We start from the raw sequence: 18,654 nt of genomic DNA, 5'->3' as shown, positions 1-18,654 counted from the left end.
AAATCTGTTTGAGCTTTGTGTCAGTTCAAGCAACGCCATCTCCATTCTTTAAAGAAATGAACTAAGAAAAATGGACTTTTGTTTTATCAGAAGGACCTTGGTGCAAATTTGTGTACTATCATATTTGATATATCTGATGTCCATTTATGTGGAAGAAAGCAAGTATGGCTTCAGATAAACGTAAACTTGAGGTGATAGACCTGTAAGTCTTGTCTCTGGTGCCTGAAGACAAGGTTGCACAACCTTTATGTCCTGTTGCTGACAAAGTCAAATCTGGTTCCAGTTGGGTTAGCAGTGCCTAATTTAAAGACAGGCTTCAGATCTCATCATACTGATAACTTGGAGCTGTGGTATTTCTGTACATTAAGTCAAGATGTGTCTGCTAGAGGTTGACTAGGCTAATGTTGTGGATCAAATACAAAATTCAGATGAAATGTATTTCCTGGCCTAATATTTGGGCAGTGTAGATGTCATATGTAAAAGTAAAGTGTTCTTAACTGAGTTCCTATTTCCCCTATTCTGGAGGGGCTTGTTGAATTTAAAATTTCCCACTAGGAAGCCATTTGATAAGGTGTTGTTTTATCTGTTCTTTGAGCTAGATTACATCTTTCAGAGTTTCTAGCACTGGAACTATTCTTTTTTTTTTTTTTTTTTCTTCAGGAGTGGGAAGCCTGGAGTGTTGTTTCAGCTGAGAGTAAATGCCTGTATCTTCCATTTACTGGATTTCTAAGAGATTTTTACTGTTGGAAGAATGATGAATAACTGGGATGTGCAAGAGCTTCCCAGCCTATAGGGAAGTCCTGTGGCCATATTAGAAGATGATACTGCTTAGTCCAACACAGAGGCTGTCTGACCTATAGAGCAATTGTATGCTCTCAACAGCCACTGAAGTGGCAGGGCTGCTTTACTTCAGGCAATGCAAAAGCCTAATTTAGAAGCCTAGACTGTTGATACAGTCACTGGATTCTTCTGAGAGGATTCAGTCTGCACATCCACAAATACATTTGTTGGCTGTGCAGCACATCTGTCCCTCTCCCCAACTGCTTTTTCTGCTCCCCTTATTGAGCCAGCAAAAATATTTGTACGGCTTTGCAGTGAACTGGATTGGAGAAGTGATCTGGTTGAAAAATCCTGCTTTGTAATTGTCATTGTGGTCTCAAAGACCAGTCACAGTCGGGAAAGTCCATTGAGTTCTGCATTACTCAGATGTGTAAGTGAGGTGAGATCCCTGTTTGCTGAAAATTAATTCCTGCTTTGTATTTTTTCTTCGCCCTAATTGTTTCTGTCCTGTGAAAAGGAATTCAATTTGGAAGAAATAGTTTAATTACCTCCTGGACAGTGCTGTTGCTGTTCTGTTACTAGTCACTTCTTGAACAGCAATCTTGACAAAACCAAAAAATTGTTACAACTAATTTATATAAAATGAATGTGTGACATAATTTAAAAAATCTGAGGAAATAATATATAAACATGAAGTTATAGAAAGCTGCTAAATGTTTTTAAAGCAGAAACATTGCTTTTAAAAGGGGGATGAATTGCCCTGTTCAAGGACATTTATCCTTCTCTAGTATATTCTAGGCAATGAGATTCCACTTCAGAGAGGCAGAACCCATGAAGTAGCTTCTGCACTCTGCCACTAAATGTAGGAAAGAAGCTACAGGGAGATGCCAACAGGGATTGAAGCTGGCTCAGTAAATGCAAAGTTGTGATATAGGGACCACTAGCAATGATGTCATTGGCCATTGGCCTCTGCATTATTTTTTTTTAATCTGCCTTCCCTCCCTGCCTCCCCCCCCCGCTGATCAGTCACTTTTTTCTAGTCTCTTTCTGTGTAGGGTATGCCCAAATTTTAATAGCTGAGCAGTGTTAAGGAATTATTTCCATAGGTATTTTAGGCTTTTTGGTCTTCAAAGGTTATGATATTGCTGCAAATGCTAAATTTTGAACAGTGCCTCTGTATATACTGCAGTTATAAGTGATTCAAAGTTCTCTTTTATAAGGAGATATGATAGTATTTTATTTAGTGGTGCAGGAGGACTTTGAATGTTTTGCCTTTTACTGAGTGTTTTTATAATCATACAGGTTGAGGTTTTATTATTTTTTTCTTGGGAGGGACATAAATGTTAATCAGAGGGACATAAATGTTAAACAGATGTTCCTAGAGCCTTGAACTTCTATTAATATTCTGCATTGTGGCTCCTATGTACTTGAATATTAAGTAAGGAATCTTTTATGTTTAGTATGGTTACCTGTTTGACAACCCTTGTTAGTTTTCTTTACAGAGTTTGTATCCTGTTATGTTTTACTCTTGGTAATACTCTTTTTGCCAAATAACAGGTGTTGCTTGTTTTAATATCTCCTTAAATATATTCTTATTTTTAAAATTGTTTGTACCAGGAAAAGTGTGGATTTGTAGCACTGTTATGTAAATGATGTTTTATAGTTTTATTAAGACATTTCCTTACTTTTTCAAAGTAAAAATAACTGAATAACAATATGGTTACATATTAAGAACTGAGGATTTTTATTTATTTATTTTTAACTGGTGGGAACCTTCATCTGCATGCGAAATACCATGTATGTTGCATGATAAGAGATTCTGGCAACATTGTTGTACCTTGCTACAGAGCTGGAAAACTTCTGCTCTGCATATGTCACAAAACAGATTTAATTTTAAAATCTCATCGCTTTCCCTAAATATCATGTTGGCTTTATCAGTAAATTTCTGCCAGTTGTGGTGGGCTAATAGCTAGTGCTGCACCATGGAAGTATTGTGTATTTCTAGTTGAGTACATCTAGTTGAAGAATGCTCCTGCTTAATGTAATGTGCAGTCAGTTGCTCGTGTGGTTTTGTTCACACCTAACCTGTCATTAATCAGCACTGCTTGTGTGCATCTTCTTACTGTTGACTTGCTTGTGCAGCATGTTAATTCATCTGTTTTTGTCCTGTCTTTACAAGTGTTTGCTTTTGGTGTTGGCAAATTACATGTATGGAAAAGTTGATAAAGATTGTTAATTTTCAATAAGAAAATCTTGCCTTTCCTCTCTCTTTTTGGATCACGTCTTTTAAAATTCAGCAGGACAGAAAATCCTGGGACCAAAGAAACGCTGCTGCCTGGCTCAGTAAGTTCTGCTCAGGTTTGGCTGAGTAATATAAAAACAAACAAATACTCTCATATTGTTTTTACTACTTTTAGTATCAAACAACAAAATATTTGAAGTGTGTCAGAGCTTTAACAACACTTCCCGTGTAGTTTTAGAAGTGTTATCTCTGCATCTCCTGATGCAATTACAGAAGTGTTTTCAAGGGAGAAAAGTACATGTAAAACTCATCATGCTCCCCACTTCTGTAAGCCAGTAGGCTTGTCTCCGTGGCCTCTACTCCTCCTTCAAGAACTCTCTACTGTTTCTTCAATTCTACAGGTATACTTACGGATCAGAGATACTAAAATCAGAAAAGAGAAAGAGGATTTTCTTTTCTCCCACTTTTCCTAAGCAAACAATATTTTTCCCTTTTGATTGACCAATAAATTAACAGCTTTTCTTTTTTTAACGCTGCAGACTAGTGTAGACTGCGTTGTCCTATGAGCTGTGTAGTTACATTTCTGTTTAATACATTGCCACTTGTAAGGGGAATAATTTGGGGAAAGAACACTGCAGTATATAAGTACATTCTGTTATTGTGCCTAAAAAAAAAAAAAAAAAAAATGTGGTTGCATAGAGGTTTTTATTTTGTAACTTTTAAGAGTTTAACTTTGCAATTTTAGTATTATTTTTGAAAGTTAAATATGTGAATTTTGGTTTAATTTAAAGGCAAGGATGCTTACAAGTTGTGTATGATATCTTGAAGTACAACTGTATAAAAGGGAAAAAGCATAGTTTGTGTACACATGTGTGTGTGCAACTGGCAGCCATGATGAAGAGGTGGCACATGAAAAAGATTCATTTGTTGTAAATTGTTTTATGTTCTTAATGCTATGGAAAATACAAAATATTACTGGTGTGGATGGTTACAAAGTATCAAAACTATTAAATGTCAGAGGGTAAAGGAGAAAACATGCATCCTTTCCCAGATAGGAGGTAGGACTTCATGCTTTCAGGTGCCAAATTTTATTTTCTCTTGATGATTTTTATGTGTTGAAGCAGGATGTTGGAAATATCCTTCAGCTTATTTATTTGTTGAGGGTCTTCCTATTCACCTAAGTTTTCTAAAAGTATCTGCTGTACTTTCTATTTCTAAATGTTCTGTATTCAGCTACAATATTCTCAGTGACCTGAAGGTAATGATTGTTTCAACTTTAACCTTGATATTTGCAAGCAAGCCCTTTAAACGATCAATTTGTTTATGCAGTAAATCCAGACTTTGTTACTGTTTCTCAGAGACCTTTCAAAGAGATCTCTCTCAGAGATCTCTCAAAGATCTGTCTCCTTACAGGGATTATCCTTAGTGTGGCAAGTATTAAATGTGGAACAGCCAGGGGTTTAGTCTTCCACCAACCCTTTCCAAAATGTAGCAAATTACTGATTGCTACATGAATAGGCATTTTTCTTTGATTATCTGTCTGTGATTTCTTTAAAACCTGCCTCAAGTTTATAGGTAAGTTACTCATTGGTTATTTGCAATGTGGTGGTGGGAGAGGGGGACTTACTCAAAAAGCAGGCATATTGCAGAGATAATAGACTGTGAGAGAGCTCCAGTAAAATCTGTTTATCTTTAAAACAATAATTATATGAAACTGTGTTCTCATTTTTCTATATCAGTCTTTCTTGTTATCAGTTTCCTTTGTGTGTTTGCATGTGGGTGTAGGAAAGGTGGCATGGAGACTAGAATATTGTGTGGGACACTGAGAAAATCCTCTGACAGTGTCCCAAGCATAGGATTTTCCTAAAGTCTTCAGAATAAGAAGAAATGTTGATTTATACAGGCATGTGAGTGGATACTGCAGCTACCTCCAACTACTCTTGCAACATGTAAAGCTTTTCTTGTAAAGCAAATTACTCTCTGATAATGTTATTTAAATAAACTTTGTACTGGTTACTCTTTTTACTGCGGAGGTTTTATTTTCATATGACCTGTATCGATGCATATTAAGTGAAAGCTGCCAATGAAAGCATGTGCATGTATAAACATGCACAATTACAGAGAAGACAAAATGCAAGGAGTTCATTGTATGAATACTAGGTGGTTTACATTAATGTTTTGTTTCTGTGCTTCTGAAAAAAAGATAAAAATATATTTTTTTCAGCAATGGAAAGGTTAGTATGTTTTGTCTTCAGAGATGGTTGTGTAAGAGCTGTGCTCACTAAAGTAGCTAGTTAACCATTGACATGATCCATAATGATTAAGCAGCTGTAATTTACTGGTAGTGTTTGAAAGTACAAAAGGGTATGTCATTTAATAGTTAAAAACAAAAACTACTTCATTTATATTTCACTAGCTGTTGAGCTGTTACATAAATTTAGCTAAACAGTCTGGTGAATTTTAAATATTTACTGCAAATGTGGAGAAGTATGACTCAATTTGGACAAAACTGTGCTGTTGAAAAAGCTGTTGCCATGTTTAGAGTTCAGCTATCAAGTCTTTTCATTGTTTTCTTGTCAAATAAGGCCTACTTTATTAAAAGTTGAACTTTGGTGTTCACTTAGTCCAGCACAAGTATTTTTAAAAGATTAAGGGGTTGCAGGTACAGAGGCGGGTGTGATTCAGCAGGTAGCTTCAAGTAACACTGGGCTGGCTACCCAGAGCCTGGTGCTTCCTGAAACTTCCCCAGCGATAATGGGATATTCTTGCTACACGTCCACAGGGGAACATCCTGTTTCTGTGCCATGAGCAATGCTGTTACAATCAGCATGCTGGAGGAGCAGTTCTGATCATAATCTCTGCCATTCCTTTCTTCCTTTTTCTGTTGATGGCTCCTTAGGGAGACAAATTTGGTAGTCCACTTGGATTGCCAGAGAACAGTTGATATTATTCTCAGTTACCATTATCAAAATGATATACATCAAGGTTTTTTTTACTCCTTTCCCTCAAAACAATTTACAGCAATAGTAATTTAACTTTGGTTTCACAAATAAATGCATAAGTGATTTCTTGTTTCTCCACTGAAGTCTGACATCTTCCAGTTAAATCTGGGGAGAGTAAGATGTGTAATAAATGCTGGTGGCACCAGATTTGGACAGGGCTAGATAACTAACAGCAAACTGCAGAGTTAGTTGCAGGTTTTATGGAGATGGTTCATGCTGCCTCAAGAGAGAATTTGTACTAATATATTCCTAGTTAAAGGTACTAGCAGAGAATAACAAACAATGTTAACCAGAAATGTTTGCTGTTGCTTCTTTTTCTTACTTTTTCAAAGTAGTGCTTTGTAACAGCCTTTGCAGCAATCTCTGAGATTGGGAGCATTGGTCTGAATCCATGAAGATGGCTTAACAATAAAATCTTTGTCAGATAGCGCACAATCTGTGGCATTTTCTTTTGATGTGTGACTATATGCTTCTAAAACATTAGGCTAATTTGTGTTTTTGTTTTGTTTTAGGTGGAGTGTTTTATTTAGTGCTGTCATTCATACAATTTCTGAGCCTTTTTTTTTTTCCAGAAGCAACTATGGCCATGTATGTTGGAGTGATTTTAATTTTAAGTCTTCTGTCAGCCTTATGAGTATCAAATGTAGATATTTGTTAATATTTTGTCATGTCACAAGCCAGTAAGACTTACAAGAGAAACAAAGGTAGTTCTTGAAGACAGGACAACTGTTGAGCTTTAAAAGAAAGTGATATTTTAAACTGATTTTACTAAGTAGTCTCAAATTGTGGAATTTATGTAGTGACTATAATGGATATCAATTACAGTTCAGTACTTTATGTGAAAGGAGTTATTCTGATTCAGTTTTCCAATATAATGTTCTGTTCCAAAATAATCAATTATCATAATCACAGTTTCTTGGATGCTCTTGAGGTTGAGATACAGATGAAAATCCTTGCATTGCTGATAAATATTCTAGTACAGTGCTGGCAATGTCCTACTGAGTACTTAATATATCAAATCGGATAGTTAATTTACCTGTTATTTCTAGATACACTGAGCTGTGTATAGTGATAGAATAACAATGTGGCACATCCGAGTAAAATAAATAGTGACATACAGTGTTGTAACTGGTGTTACAAATCATGGATAAATTCCTATTCTTAGTCTCCTAGATATTCTTGTTTGCTACCTCGTGATACAAAACACATTTGTATTCGCTACTGCTTCTTTGCTCATTGTTTGAATGTTTAAATTAATGTAACTACCAGACACTGATTTAAAAGGGATGTTTTGTTGTTATTTCAGTATTCCTCTGTATTTCATCATGCAACCTGATAACACTTTACTGTTTTTGGCAAAATCCACTTTATTTAATTTAAAGAGACAGTTACTGCCAAGAAAATCCTCTTTATAGTCAAATTATTTATTCATTTCTAGTTAAAACTATCCTGTTTCAAATAATGTTTTTCTTTAGGGAGCCTGGGTATAGTTTACAAATAGGAATTTATATTGCTATAGGTGATTGGGGGATGGTTGGACCAGATGATCTTGGAGGTCTTTTCTAACTTTAAGGATTCTATGAAAAACAGGTAAAATGGTGCATAGAGCTGTAAGAAGGAATATATAGAACATATTGCTTTGTTTTAATCACCAGAGATTATGATTACAATACAATTTCAACTTCTTCTTGTATCTGAGGGGTTAACATTCACTTGGCTAAAATGAGTGGTGCATAATGGTACATAGGCTGTACTAGTATGACGTTGGGTATAAATATTAAAAAAAAAAAAATAAGTAGTCTTAAAATCAGAGGAAAATTTAGAGAAGACTAGTGTATATATTTTAAATAACATCAATTGGCTGGTCAATGCTTTGAAGGATGCAGACTGTGGGATTAAAAGCCTTATGCTATACAGATATATATATGTATATTTTTTGTTTTCCTTTAACTTCATGTAATGAACACATTGGAAAACACCGCAGCAATGATATATATATGAACCATTGGTTTTCCATGAAATAGTGGAAAGAGCATGTTGCTAAGTGCACTTGGAAAATAAATTTCTTTAAAATTGTGTGTACTTTGCAGGTTGTTGCAAGCGTAACTCTTAGTCTTCCGTAGAGCAGATCATTCTGCCCTCAGTTACATCTGTGCAAATATAATTGAAGGCAGACTTTTGCCATCAGTCTAGGGAGAAAAAGCTTGATGGCAGGTATCTTGCTAGTCTAAATCCTAAGTTTTTTATATAACCAAATATAAGTTACAAAGTTACAGCTGTCTTTTGTCATTAGTATGTAAAGCAGTAGTTCTTTGTAGCACTCATAGATTTCATCTTTTGGGCAATTATATAGCAAACAAAACAAAACTGTTTAACTAGAACTAATACCCAATTTTCATGGGATTAATCTGTCATTTACAAATTATCAAATACATGGATTGATTTCTTAATATAAAGCATGTAGTGTCGTAGAAGCCAAACTAGTTCTATATAAAACTTTAAATAACATCAAGGAAGGTTGGGTTTTCTGTTTGTTCACTTGTTTTTATCATGACCTAGCACTTTTTATTGAAAAACCAGTATTGGCATATTCCCATATAGCCAGTAATTGGCAAATTCAAGCTCCACGATAAACTGCAGTATACACATGGCTCTTTGTGAAGCTCAGCGTTGAGTAGTAACCACAGTAACAGTCAAAGCTTCCCTGCAAGCCAGCGTGCATTCATTGAATGGTCAATACTGCATTGAGATGTGTCTGTACATGTGTGGAGTACAACACAGCAATTAGTGCAAAAAATTAGTTTCTTTTAGCAGTATGTCCTGGCAGCAGCAGCAGCAACATTCTACAGCATATTTATTAGTTGAAATAACTACTTAATTTTTTTAAGAATCTGTAGTTACTCAAAATTGATAACACTGGTGGCAACTTTGGAAGGCAGCTTTGAAAACATATTTCACTGTGGGAAATAAATCTAACTGTAGGAATTACAGATATGTTGGATTGCATACGCTGGAGCACTCTTGATGAAGGTGTTAAGTTCATTGACCTAAGCAGGTCAAAACCCATTAGTTTTACCTGCTTCTATAAAGATTATAGTATAAGGCAGTATTTTGTTCTCTGCAGTGTCATAAGACCTATCAAATAAATCTAAGAGATGAGAACAGAGGACCAAATCAACATATCTAAGCTTGTTAGATGAGGTGAGAAAAGACTGCTCTCACACAATATTTAATCATATTGATACTTATTTTTCTGTGAAATTTGGTGCAAAGTGCTTAATGCGTGCTATAGAAACATAATTTGTAACCTTCAACAGCAAAGGAGAAAAAACAACAACCTATCCATTGATCTTGTCATATCTTTTCATCATATTGAAATATTTTTTGGACTTTTTTTTCCTGTCCTGTCAATGATTCATGTTGCATAAAGCTTCTGGAGAAACAGAATATTGTATAATATTTCATTATCAGATTAGAGTTCATGTATTCAATATTCTGAGTGTAACAAAATTGAATATAAATATATGTATTCTGAATTTGTAAGCACAGGACTTTTTTTTTTCCCACCAGCGTAAAGAAGTTTAAGTGACAGCTCTACTTGACCAAAATGGTGGACACTGAAAACCAGCTCTATCCACTTACTCCCTTGGAGGAGGATGATATAGGTAGCCCTTTATCTGGAGAGTTTCTACAAGAGATGGAGAATATTCAAGACATTTCTCAGTCTCTAGGTGATGATAGCTCTGGAGCTTTAAGTTTAACAGAGTTTCAGTCACTGGGGAATGGTCCAGGATCTGACGGATCAGTCATAACAGGTAAGAGTTTCTGGTTACCATGAAACTTGCTTTTATAAATACATAATAACAGGAATGAGAAACTTTTTAATGTAATAATTGTTGTTTATGACTAAATGACACTAAAAATATATAAATTGATAATAGCTTCATCTTAATATATTTAGGGCTAAAATTGCTTAACATAAACTTGCTGCTTTTTAAGATATCATTACTATCAATGTTTTCTTTTTCAAAATAACTCTTAATATCACTATTTCTAGAAAAGATGTTATATATTTTAGTCATATAGGATGTAATGATATTGCACTAAAACAAATACCATTTCTTTAGTTTCTTTAAATCACAAGTATTTGAAATGTACTATGAAATATCAGTCAAAAATATATTTACAATCAAGCTCCTACAAGTGCACCCAGAATTCCAGTATATTTTAATGTATTGGTGTTTTTAACTTGCTGTTTTCTCCCCCTTCTCATGAGTAGCATTATTCAACTAATGGTTTCTACCCTGATAATATGAACTAATCTGAGAGTGCTATATACTACGTAGTCATTAGTCAAAAGATCTTTCTTTGTGTGAGATTTGTTTTGAGGGTTCACAATGGAAATTGTTGAAATGTTGTGGGACACTGCAATAACATCAATAACATATTCTTTCTGAAATTGTGGTTTTACAAACCGTTTAGCAGTACAACCATTTTAAGATTAAGTTTATGATTAACCTTCTAGTTGTTTTGCATTCTGTTTTGTTTTTGCTTTTGTGTGTTTTTATTTTTTTACTGTAAATTAATTCTTAGGCTGAGATCACTAGATCACTATTTTACTTTACAAAAATTGTGCCAATAAAACTGAGGTGTGCCTCTGTGCTACAAGTGGTTGAATTAATAGTGTAAATTTTGGAAGAAAGGAGAGCTGTCCCTTGTCACTCTTGCCCAAAGAAATACTTGTTAGAATACGTTTTGGGTCCATTTTGGTTGCAGACTTCCACAGCTAGAGATATGCCTCATACAGGAAAAGTTTATATGTACTGGCTTTATAATACAGTTCATCTGTAGTATGATTTTTTTTAATTATTTGTGTGTGTATATGTGTACAAGTCCTATGATAATTTGGATCAGTTTCTGGTATCAGCTTATTTTCAGTATTCAGTGTTCATTGCAAAAACTCCAAGTTTTGCTGTTACTGAAGATGGAAAACGTAAATGTTTAAGGCTCAAATTCCATAAGACAAGTAAAAAGAAATGAAAATCATACTTTAAAAAAAAATCCTGGGTTTTAGGCTGTTGTTGATGACTCTGCCTGTGGGCTTGGCAGTGCTGGCAATGAAGACTGAATTCTATGCCAAGTTTTTTTTTCTAATGTAATACTTGCTGACCTACATTTGTAGGTGTTTCTTAATCTTTCTGTTAAAATAACACACCCATTAATTTGCTGAAGTCTTGTGGTGCAAGTTGCAAGATGGAAGATAAAAGAAATTCTGGCCTCAGAAAATATTTTCTTCAAACAAGGTGGAAATATTAATTGAAATAATTGAAGTTGGAAGGTGTTGGTTCTGTAACGTGTTATCTAGTAGTAAAATTGAGAGTTTGTTTCATTCATTGTATAGCAATCCAGAAATTATTTTCCCATTATACTCAAAAGGTAAAATATTTGAGCAAGACTTTTATTGCCTCGTTATCTTAGAAGTAGACACTCTTCTTACCTTCCTTTTAATATTTGTTTAGCCTTTTTACTGATGTGAAGGAGTATGTTTTCACTTTTTTCTAAAGAAAAGATTTTTATCAATGATGTGTTTAACTGCCTTCTAGTTCTCAGTTTAGATGATCATTTAAAACTATGATAGCTTTTCAGTCAGTGGGACTTCTAAGTGTGTCTTCAAGTGCTGGACTAATTCAGCTTGAGCTACAAATATATCTCTTACCATGCTATAGCAATAGACCTCATTCTGAGCGCTGGCAGAAGAGATGGTAACAGTGAGACGAGCTCTTAATAACCTTTCTGGAAAGAGTGAGTGACAGGTTCAATGGATATTGTGATACAGACTTGAAGCCGTGGGGGAGGTCTCTGTTATTGATGTAGATTTTTTTTTTTCTTTTTCGTATTTTTTACTATTTGTCTTGAGTAGTAGATACATCTTGAATATTGCTTCTTGGTTTCAAATTAGTTATTCGTGAAAACAGTTATATGTGTATTTTTATATTTATGAAATTTTCCTTGGTTGAAATGAAAAATTCTTTGAATACTTAGTTACTTATTTTAAGTTTTGGGATTAAACAAGTTCATACTCACATCAAACCGAGAACAAATTGAAAAATACAAAGTAAAAAATTAGATGTGGGAAAATAAAAAAAAAATTGATTTTTTCTCTTTCTTTCTCAGTAAGGCTTTTTGTTTGTTGACATTGTATTGCATCAACATTAGCAAGATAAGCCTTGTATTTTGTATGTTTGCATGTTAATATAAATATGAAATACTTTCAAACTCTTAATGCCAAGTTCACTTAATGGCTATGATTATACAATTCTGACTCAAGATTATTTTTTAAAATAATCTCTTTTTTTGTTGTTGTGGGTTTAGTATAGTATTTATGAAGTGTTCCTTTTTCTTTTAGACACCCTTTCACCAGCATCCAGTCCTTCATCCATTAATTTTGCCACAGCTCCAGGTAGCATAGATGAATCACCCAGTGGAGCATTAAACATTGAATGTAGAATTTGTGGGGATAAAGCCTCAGGCTACCATTACGGAGTACATGCTTGTGAAGGTTGTAAGGTACAGTCGTAATTTTCTTTTTAAGAGCCTAAATCATGTTGCTTTATTTGCAGGGTTATATGGAGATAAGCATTTGTTTCATAAATGTTTAATATAATTCTAGCCATTAAAATTATTTCTGTGATAAACATATCTGTGATCTTTTTTGAGAAATAATTTGTTCAGATACTGTAACTGGCTACCGTAACTCAATACCACACCTTCATCAAGCAGAGGCAATGCACAATGACAATTTTAATGCTGCTTTTGTGGAAGTAGTTAGTTAAACACTAAAACAACTTAAAACACTAAACTGTGACCAAAAATAAAAGCCTACTTGCTCCACTAGTGTTTTATTTGTGTTGGGAGTATAGCTGTGAGAAGCATGCAAGCCTGCTGCATTTCCATTGTAACACTAACAAATCCCAAATATTTCATCTCCACCCCATTCTGCTTAAATCACTTAGTATTGTACCTCTTGTAGTTTTGGACCCAGTGCATATCTGTGGGGCAAAGTAATGTTATCATTAATGTATAATTTTGGGGATGATATGGCCCAGGAATTAAAAGATTCTTTTATTTTACTTCCAATGTGTTGTTTTTTTCTCCTCTATTTCGTTTTCTCCTCTTTTTCTTTCTTTATTATGTCTGATAAAAGAATTAATTTTATACATGTATATTTTTCTCTCATGCTCCATGTCAGAAGGTGATAATTCAAATATAAATCTTATAAATTAATCCCAGAAACTGTACTTGCCTTTGAAGAGGTGGAGAGCTAGTTCATAATCAGATGTGGCCAGAAAGCCCCAGAGCCTAAATGACATCTGTTACTATGTCATGTGAAGCAAAGTGTTGCAATGACTTTAAACAGCTTTGCTAACCCTTTAATTACTTCTTAGCATGAGACTAGTATTACATTGCAGTATCAAGACATCACGGTAAGGTCTGCTGAGGTATAGCCTTTTCTGTAATGCCTATTTTTGTGTCCTTGGCTCTTTCTACACACTGTGCTGCATTGTAATACCCCTCACGTTTGCTGAATAGAGAAGAGATGTGTTAAATCTCTGCATTTGTGTAACTTACGCATATGAAAGATTAAAGTTGTTTCTGTCAGAGGACACAGAAAATGTATGCAAAAGCAGGATGTGACTGTGTTACTTAGTCCTTAAAAGAAAATTTATTCTGGTACTCTGGGGTCTTGATTCTCTTCCAAGAACAAGAGCTGAAAGCTGCTTCCTCCTTTCTTGTTTTCCATTCTGTATATGCCTTCATACACACCACCTCACCATGTAGAGTGGGAGATTCTTACCTTCGGACAGATTGTGCTTTGCATATTGTTTTTCTACTGATATCACTAAACAATTAAAAAATCACATGTATGATAAAGTTCAGTAGTCACGACTATTTAACATTACATACTGTCTTCTCAAACTTCTTATAGGGTTTTTTTAGGAGAACAATCCGATTAAAACTCATCTATGATAAATGTGATCGCAACTGCAAAATTCAGAAAAAAAATCGTAATAAGTGCCAATACTGTCGTTTTCAAAAGTGCCTTTCAGTTGGAATGTCACATAATGGTAGGTAAGAGTGCCATTGATAATTTGCTTGTTCCTACCCAGGGTCTGCTTCTGGAAGCAGACACTTGGATAACTTGTATGCTTATTTGTATGAGTTGAATCTCAGATTTTTACGGTATAGATTGGAGGGGGTGGGGGAACAACACCAATTTCCCTAAAGTCTAGTAGAAGTAACTGATAAACAGCTGCTAAACCTACTCTTGTGAATTTTACACAGTTGTGTTGAATGTTCATTTGTCCATATTATTGTATATTTAGTTGCTTGCTTGTTGTTTGTTTTTTTTTTTTTTTTTTCACCCAGAACTTTGACACCATTGGTGCCATTGAAACAAGTTCCAGTACTGGAAGAATTTTGACCAGGGGAGTTTTAGAGGAGCAGGAGGAGAACTAGCTTATTGTGGGAGGGCATGACACAGGGAAGAAATCTGTAGGAAACCAGACTTAATTATTTTGCAGATTACAGTGCAACAGCTCTTGGGCAGGTGGTTCAGGGAGTGTTGGGGGGAGGGCTGACTGTGGGGCAGGAGTTAGAAGTACGTTGCCTGTTAAATGGAATGGTAAAAATTCAGAGTGTTTAGATACTGCACCGAGCCTGACTGAATTTAAGAAGAGATTGGACTGTGCACTTAGTCACATGGTCTGAACTTTTGGGTAGACCTGTGCGGTGTCAAGAGTTGGACTTGATGATCCTTAAGGGTCCCTTCCAACTCAGGATATTCTATGATTCTATGATTCTATGATACACAGTTTAAGAATTATATTATTGTTTGTGTTAATGGCTTAACTCTGGCTTACACACTAATATTACCCCCACAAGGCAGTTCTATGCACAGTATGTAGCTTGCTAAGCAACTTTGGTAAAGAGGGGAGAAGAAAGAAGATAAAGCAGGGAGAGGCCAATCCACGAGAAAGCAATTTGGCCAGATGACAGCAGTTTGTTTTCCCTACGTTAAGTCTTATGGTGTCAAAGCTGAACTTGGGAGCAGGTGCAATATGGGAGTAGGTTGCTGGGCTACATGAAAAGCTGTGGGCTGAGAGACGAACTTCCTGAGGAAACAATGCAGTCGAGATAGTTGGGGTGGGGACCCAGTTGGGAAAGCCACCTTTGGCAGCATAGCCTAGAGTCCAAGCAACAGACATTGGGAAAGCTGACTTTCTGGTTCTGGGGGAAGCCTGGTTCCTGTGTATAATGCCTTGACTGAGATTAAAGTGCATTTGGAGAGTCGCATTTAGGACTGGTAATAACCTTATTGAAGCAACAGACTTGGGAAGAGTGTGCCAGCTAACAAAGTAACATCTCAGGGACAGGAACTGAGTAGGGAGCTGTGTTGGATGGCAGGGATTAGCGCTCAGTTGAAGCGGTTTCATGCTATTAAAGCACTGTGGGCACCTGTGCTGAAGGAAGCAGCAGTTTCACTGGAGAAAATGTATAGGAGGCTGAAGGGGATGAGAAGACTGCTAACTTGCAGACAGTGCTTCTCAGGAAAATAACCTTAACTAGATTTACAGCTATGACCTCTATCCTGTAAGTTTCAGCTTAGGGAAGATATTCTTACACTCTTCTGATAGACCCATGGCTGGATTCAGAGCAGGACATCCATGGAAGGACTTGCATTGAAGTCCAAAACTGCATTGCAGATCATGCTTCAAATCACCTTCTTGTGTCATAAGAAGATTCCTCAGGCATGTTGAAGCACTAATTCTGCACGGGCTTGGTGTTGCTCAGTTAAAGCAGTGAAGTTTTGTCCTCCCAGTGGTTAGCTGCTGAAATAGGCAAGAAAGAGCAACCAGATTTATTAGCCTTCTCAAAACCTTGCTTACTGTCAGAGGGTAGGCCCCTGTATAAAATTGAGTTATTTTAGTTTTAAGATGAAACTGAAGAAGCATGTGGACATGCCTATTTTAGTGCTAAATGGCAAGAGCACTGGCCCAAGAAATGGGAAGACCACCATGTCCAATGGGGTTTCAAACTCATATCTCCTGCCTTTCAAAAGGATGTACTAATGACTGGATTGCGTATTCAAACTCTATTCTCATCCTCTCTAGTTTTGAAGGGTTAATCTATTGATTCTGGGCCTGGGAGGAGATTGTGTTGACTATAACCTTTGTGCGTTAATGAGAGTTTCTGGTCTGTTTTGTTCTCACCAGTCAGTACAGATACATTGAACTGAACATCCAGTGCCTAAAGAACTGAATGCCCTAGCCATTTCAAAATCAGCACTGGAATTTGGGGCTACCTCCCTGCAGAGTTCCCCCAGGCATCTTTCGACAGAACACTGGAACAGGCTGCCCAGGGAGGTTGTGGAGTCTCCTTCTCTGGAGATATTCAAGGCCTGTCTGGGCGCCTACCTGGGCAGCCTGCTTTAGGGAATTTGCTTTGGCAGGGGGGTTGGACCCGATGATATTTCAAGGTCCCTTCCAACCCCTACAATTCTGTGATTCTGTGATCTCTCCAGTCGGTGTGTGTTTCCTCTGCCAAGCTACTGACATGACTTTCCTCACTTAGCTTTTTAGAATTCCCATGGTGGACCTTTGAGTTCCATGTTGGACACTGCAGGACACAAAGAGGAGAGAAAAAGATAAAACTACTTAGGTAGTGTAGAAGGAAAAACGCATGTATTCTGCATCATCGCAGATACCAGATTGTGTTTTGAAATGTCTGATTACTTTCAGTGTAGTACGCTAACCTGATGTGTCAGGTCTTGTTAGCTGGGTCTCAGTCACTGTCTGTTGGAAAGGATAAGACTACTTCACTCATGAATTTATCATAGTAAGTCTGATACTTCTACCTCAGTTTTTCTGGACGAAAAATCTTACTGCTCTATTCAGCAATTGAAAAAGGGGTAGGTTTTTGTATAACATGTTTGTTTTACAATTATATCTTCCTATCAGCAATACGTTTTGGACGAATGCCAAGGTCTGAGAAGGCCAAGTTGAAGGCAGAAATTCTAACAGGTGAAAGTTATATTGAAGATTCAGAAATGGCAGATCTTAAATCACTTGCTAAAAGAATTCATGATGCTTACCTGAAAAACTTCAATATGAACAAGGTTAAAGCCAGAGTCATCCTTGCAGGGAAAACTAATAACAATCCAGTAAGTACTTTTGCTGTAACTTTAAAGTAAAGCTGGAAAGCACATAAGGTGGTACAATGATTTGTTAAACTCATAAGCAAATCTTTCAGAAAATAAATAACATGCTAATATGGAAATGAAATATACACACACCAAAAAAAAAAAAAGAAAAAAGAATACCTATAGTAAATGTAATTGCTTTTAGCCACTATAAGAACATAAAAAGTTTTAGGAACCTTAAATTATAGTAGAGAGATAAGGGAAATAAAATTAGTTCTTAATCAAGAAACAGAATGTGAATACCTCTTGCTATGGGTGGGGGAAAATGGTTCAGATTTAATTTCCTAGTGTGAAAGTCGGGGAAAAAAATAATTCAAATGCTTTTCAGCCACAGATACCAGGATAAATACTGTTATGTTTTAGGGTGTACAGAAGCTCTGCATGACTCTTGTTCTAATCACAGAAGTATAAATGGTAGGAAAGAGAACATGAGTTTGTAATTCTTTGTTAACAGTTCTTTCTACTTCCTCATGCAGCCTTCCTGGTTTTAAATGTATGGTTATTTTGAAAAGGAGAAGCATACAAGTTTCTGATGACATGTATGCTATACTGTTTATTTTTCTTACAGGATAAGTTATCCAAGATTTTATAATGAACTGTTATATGTTACATGTTCTCTATGCATTTTTACTTATAGTACTTTGGTCATTACTAATTAGTATGTATTGTGCAATATTTACTCACCAGTTGCACAACATATTTGAGATTTAACTGTGAGCCATACTGTCTTGATAATGTGCATAACTTTCCTAGAAATGGCTGAATACAGCAAGGAAATCAACATTGGACAACGAAGAGCTTGGTCTAGGTTCTGCTATCGACTGCTTTTTGTTCTGTAGCACACAAGATTGTAAGGACTGACTTGTTTCACTTCAGCTACAATTTCTATAATTGTATTGTAATTTATCATATAGAAAAGATAAAATCAGTGTTAAAATAGGAGTCTTATTTTCAGGATGAATCGCGGGGGGGGGAGATGGGGAGATATTTTCCCCCAGTAGTGTAGTCTAGCCAAGCATACAAGCTTCTATATTAAAAGAGAAATGTATGAATAATGCCAGTCTTTTTCTCTGGGTTGATGAGGTGCTTAAAAATTAAGAACAACCATAAGCCATAAACCTTTTTGGGGTACAAGCTGACACGAGCCTACAGTAAATACCATGCTTTAACACCTTACCAAGTAGCTCTCTCCGTATAGTCCTTTTCAAGCTTGCTACTACATCAGAATCATAAATTGCAATATGTAATGTACATGCAGGGATCCTAGATCTCTACATCTTATTTTTTGTGTTTGTATTTATGGGATGAAGTTGATGTAATGGCTCTCAGATTATAGTCATCTGATTAACCAAGTAATAGAGGCTCGCATG

At 35.8% G+C, this 18,654-nt stretch overlaps 1 protein-coding gene across 7 annotated transcripts in view; it reads left to right on the top strand.

Moving 5' to 3' along the window:
• PPARA (peroxisome proliferator activated receptor alpha) overlaps nucleotides 1-18,654 on the top strand; it is a 43,800-nt gene that overhangs the window by 14,631 nt on the left and 10,515 nt on the right. For 2 of the 7 annotated variants that reach the window (XM_027456216.3, XM_027461729.3), the window contains exons 3-6: nucleotides 9,595-9,839; nucleotides 12,431-12,591; nucleotides 14,012-14,150; nucleotides 17,043-17,245. In XM_027456216.3, the coding sequence (XP_027312017.1) occupies nucleotides 9,632-9,839; nucleotides 12,431-12,591; nucleotides 14,012-14,150; nucleotides 17,043-17,245 (711 nt within the window). In that variant the 5' untranslated portion in view covers nucleotides 9,595-9,631. 7 annotated transcript variants of the gene reach the window in all.

This window comes from Anas platyrhynchos, chromosome 1, assembly GCF_047663525.1.
Source record: "Anas platyrhynchos isolate ZD024472 breed Pekin duck chromosome 1, IASCAAS_PekinDuck_T2T, whole genome shotgun sequence".
Classification (NCBI taxonomy): domain Eukaryota; kingdom Metazoa; phylum Chordata; class Aves; order Anseriformes; family Anatidae; genus Anas; species Anas platyrhynchos.
Note: the sequence above shows the minus strand (reverse complement) of the source record. Positions and strands in the feature narration are given on the sequence as shown.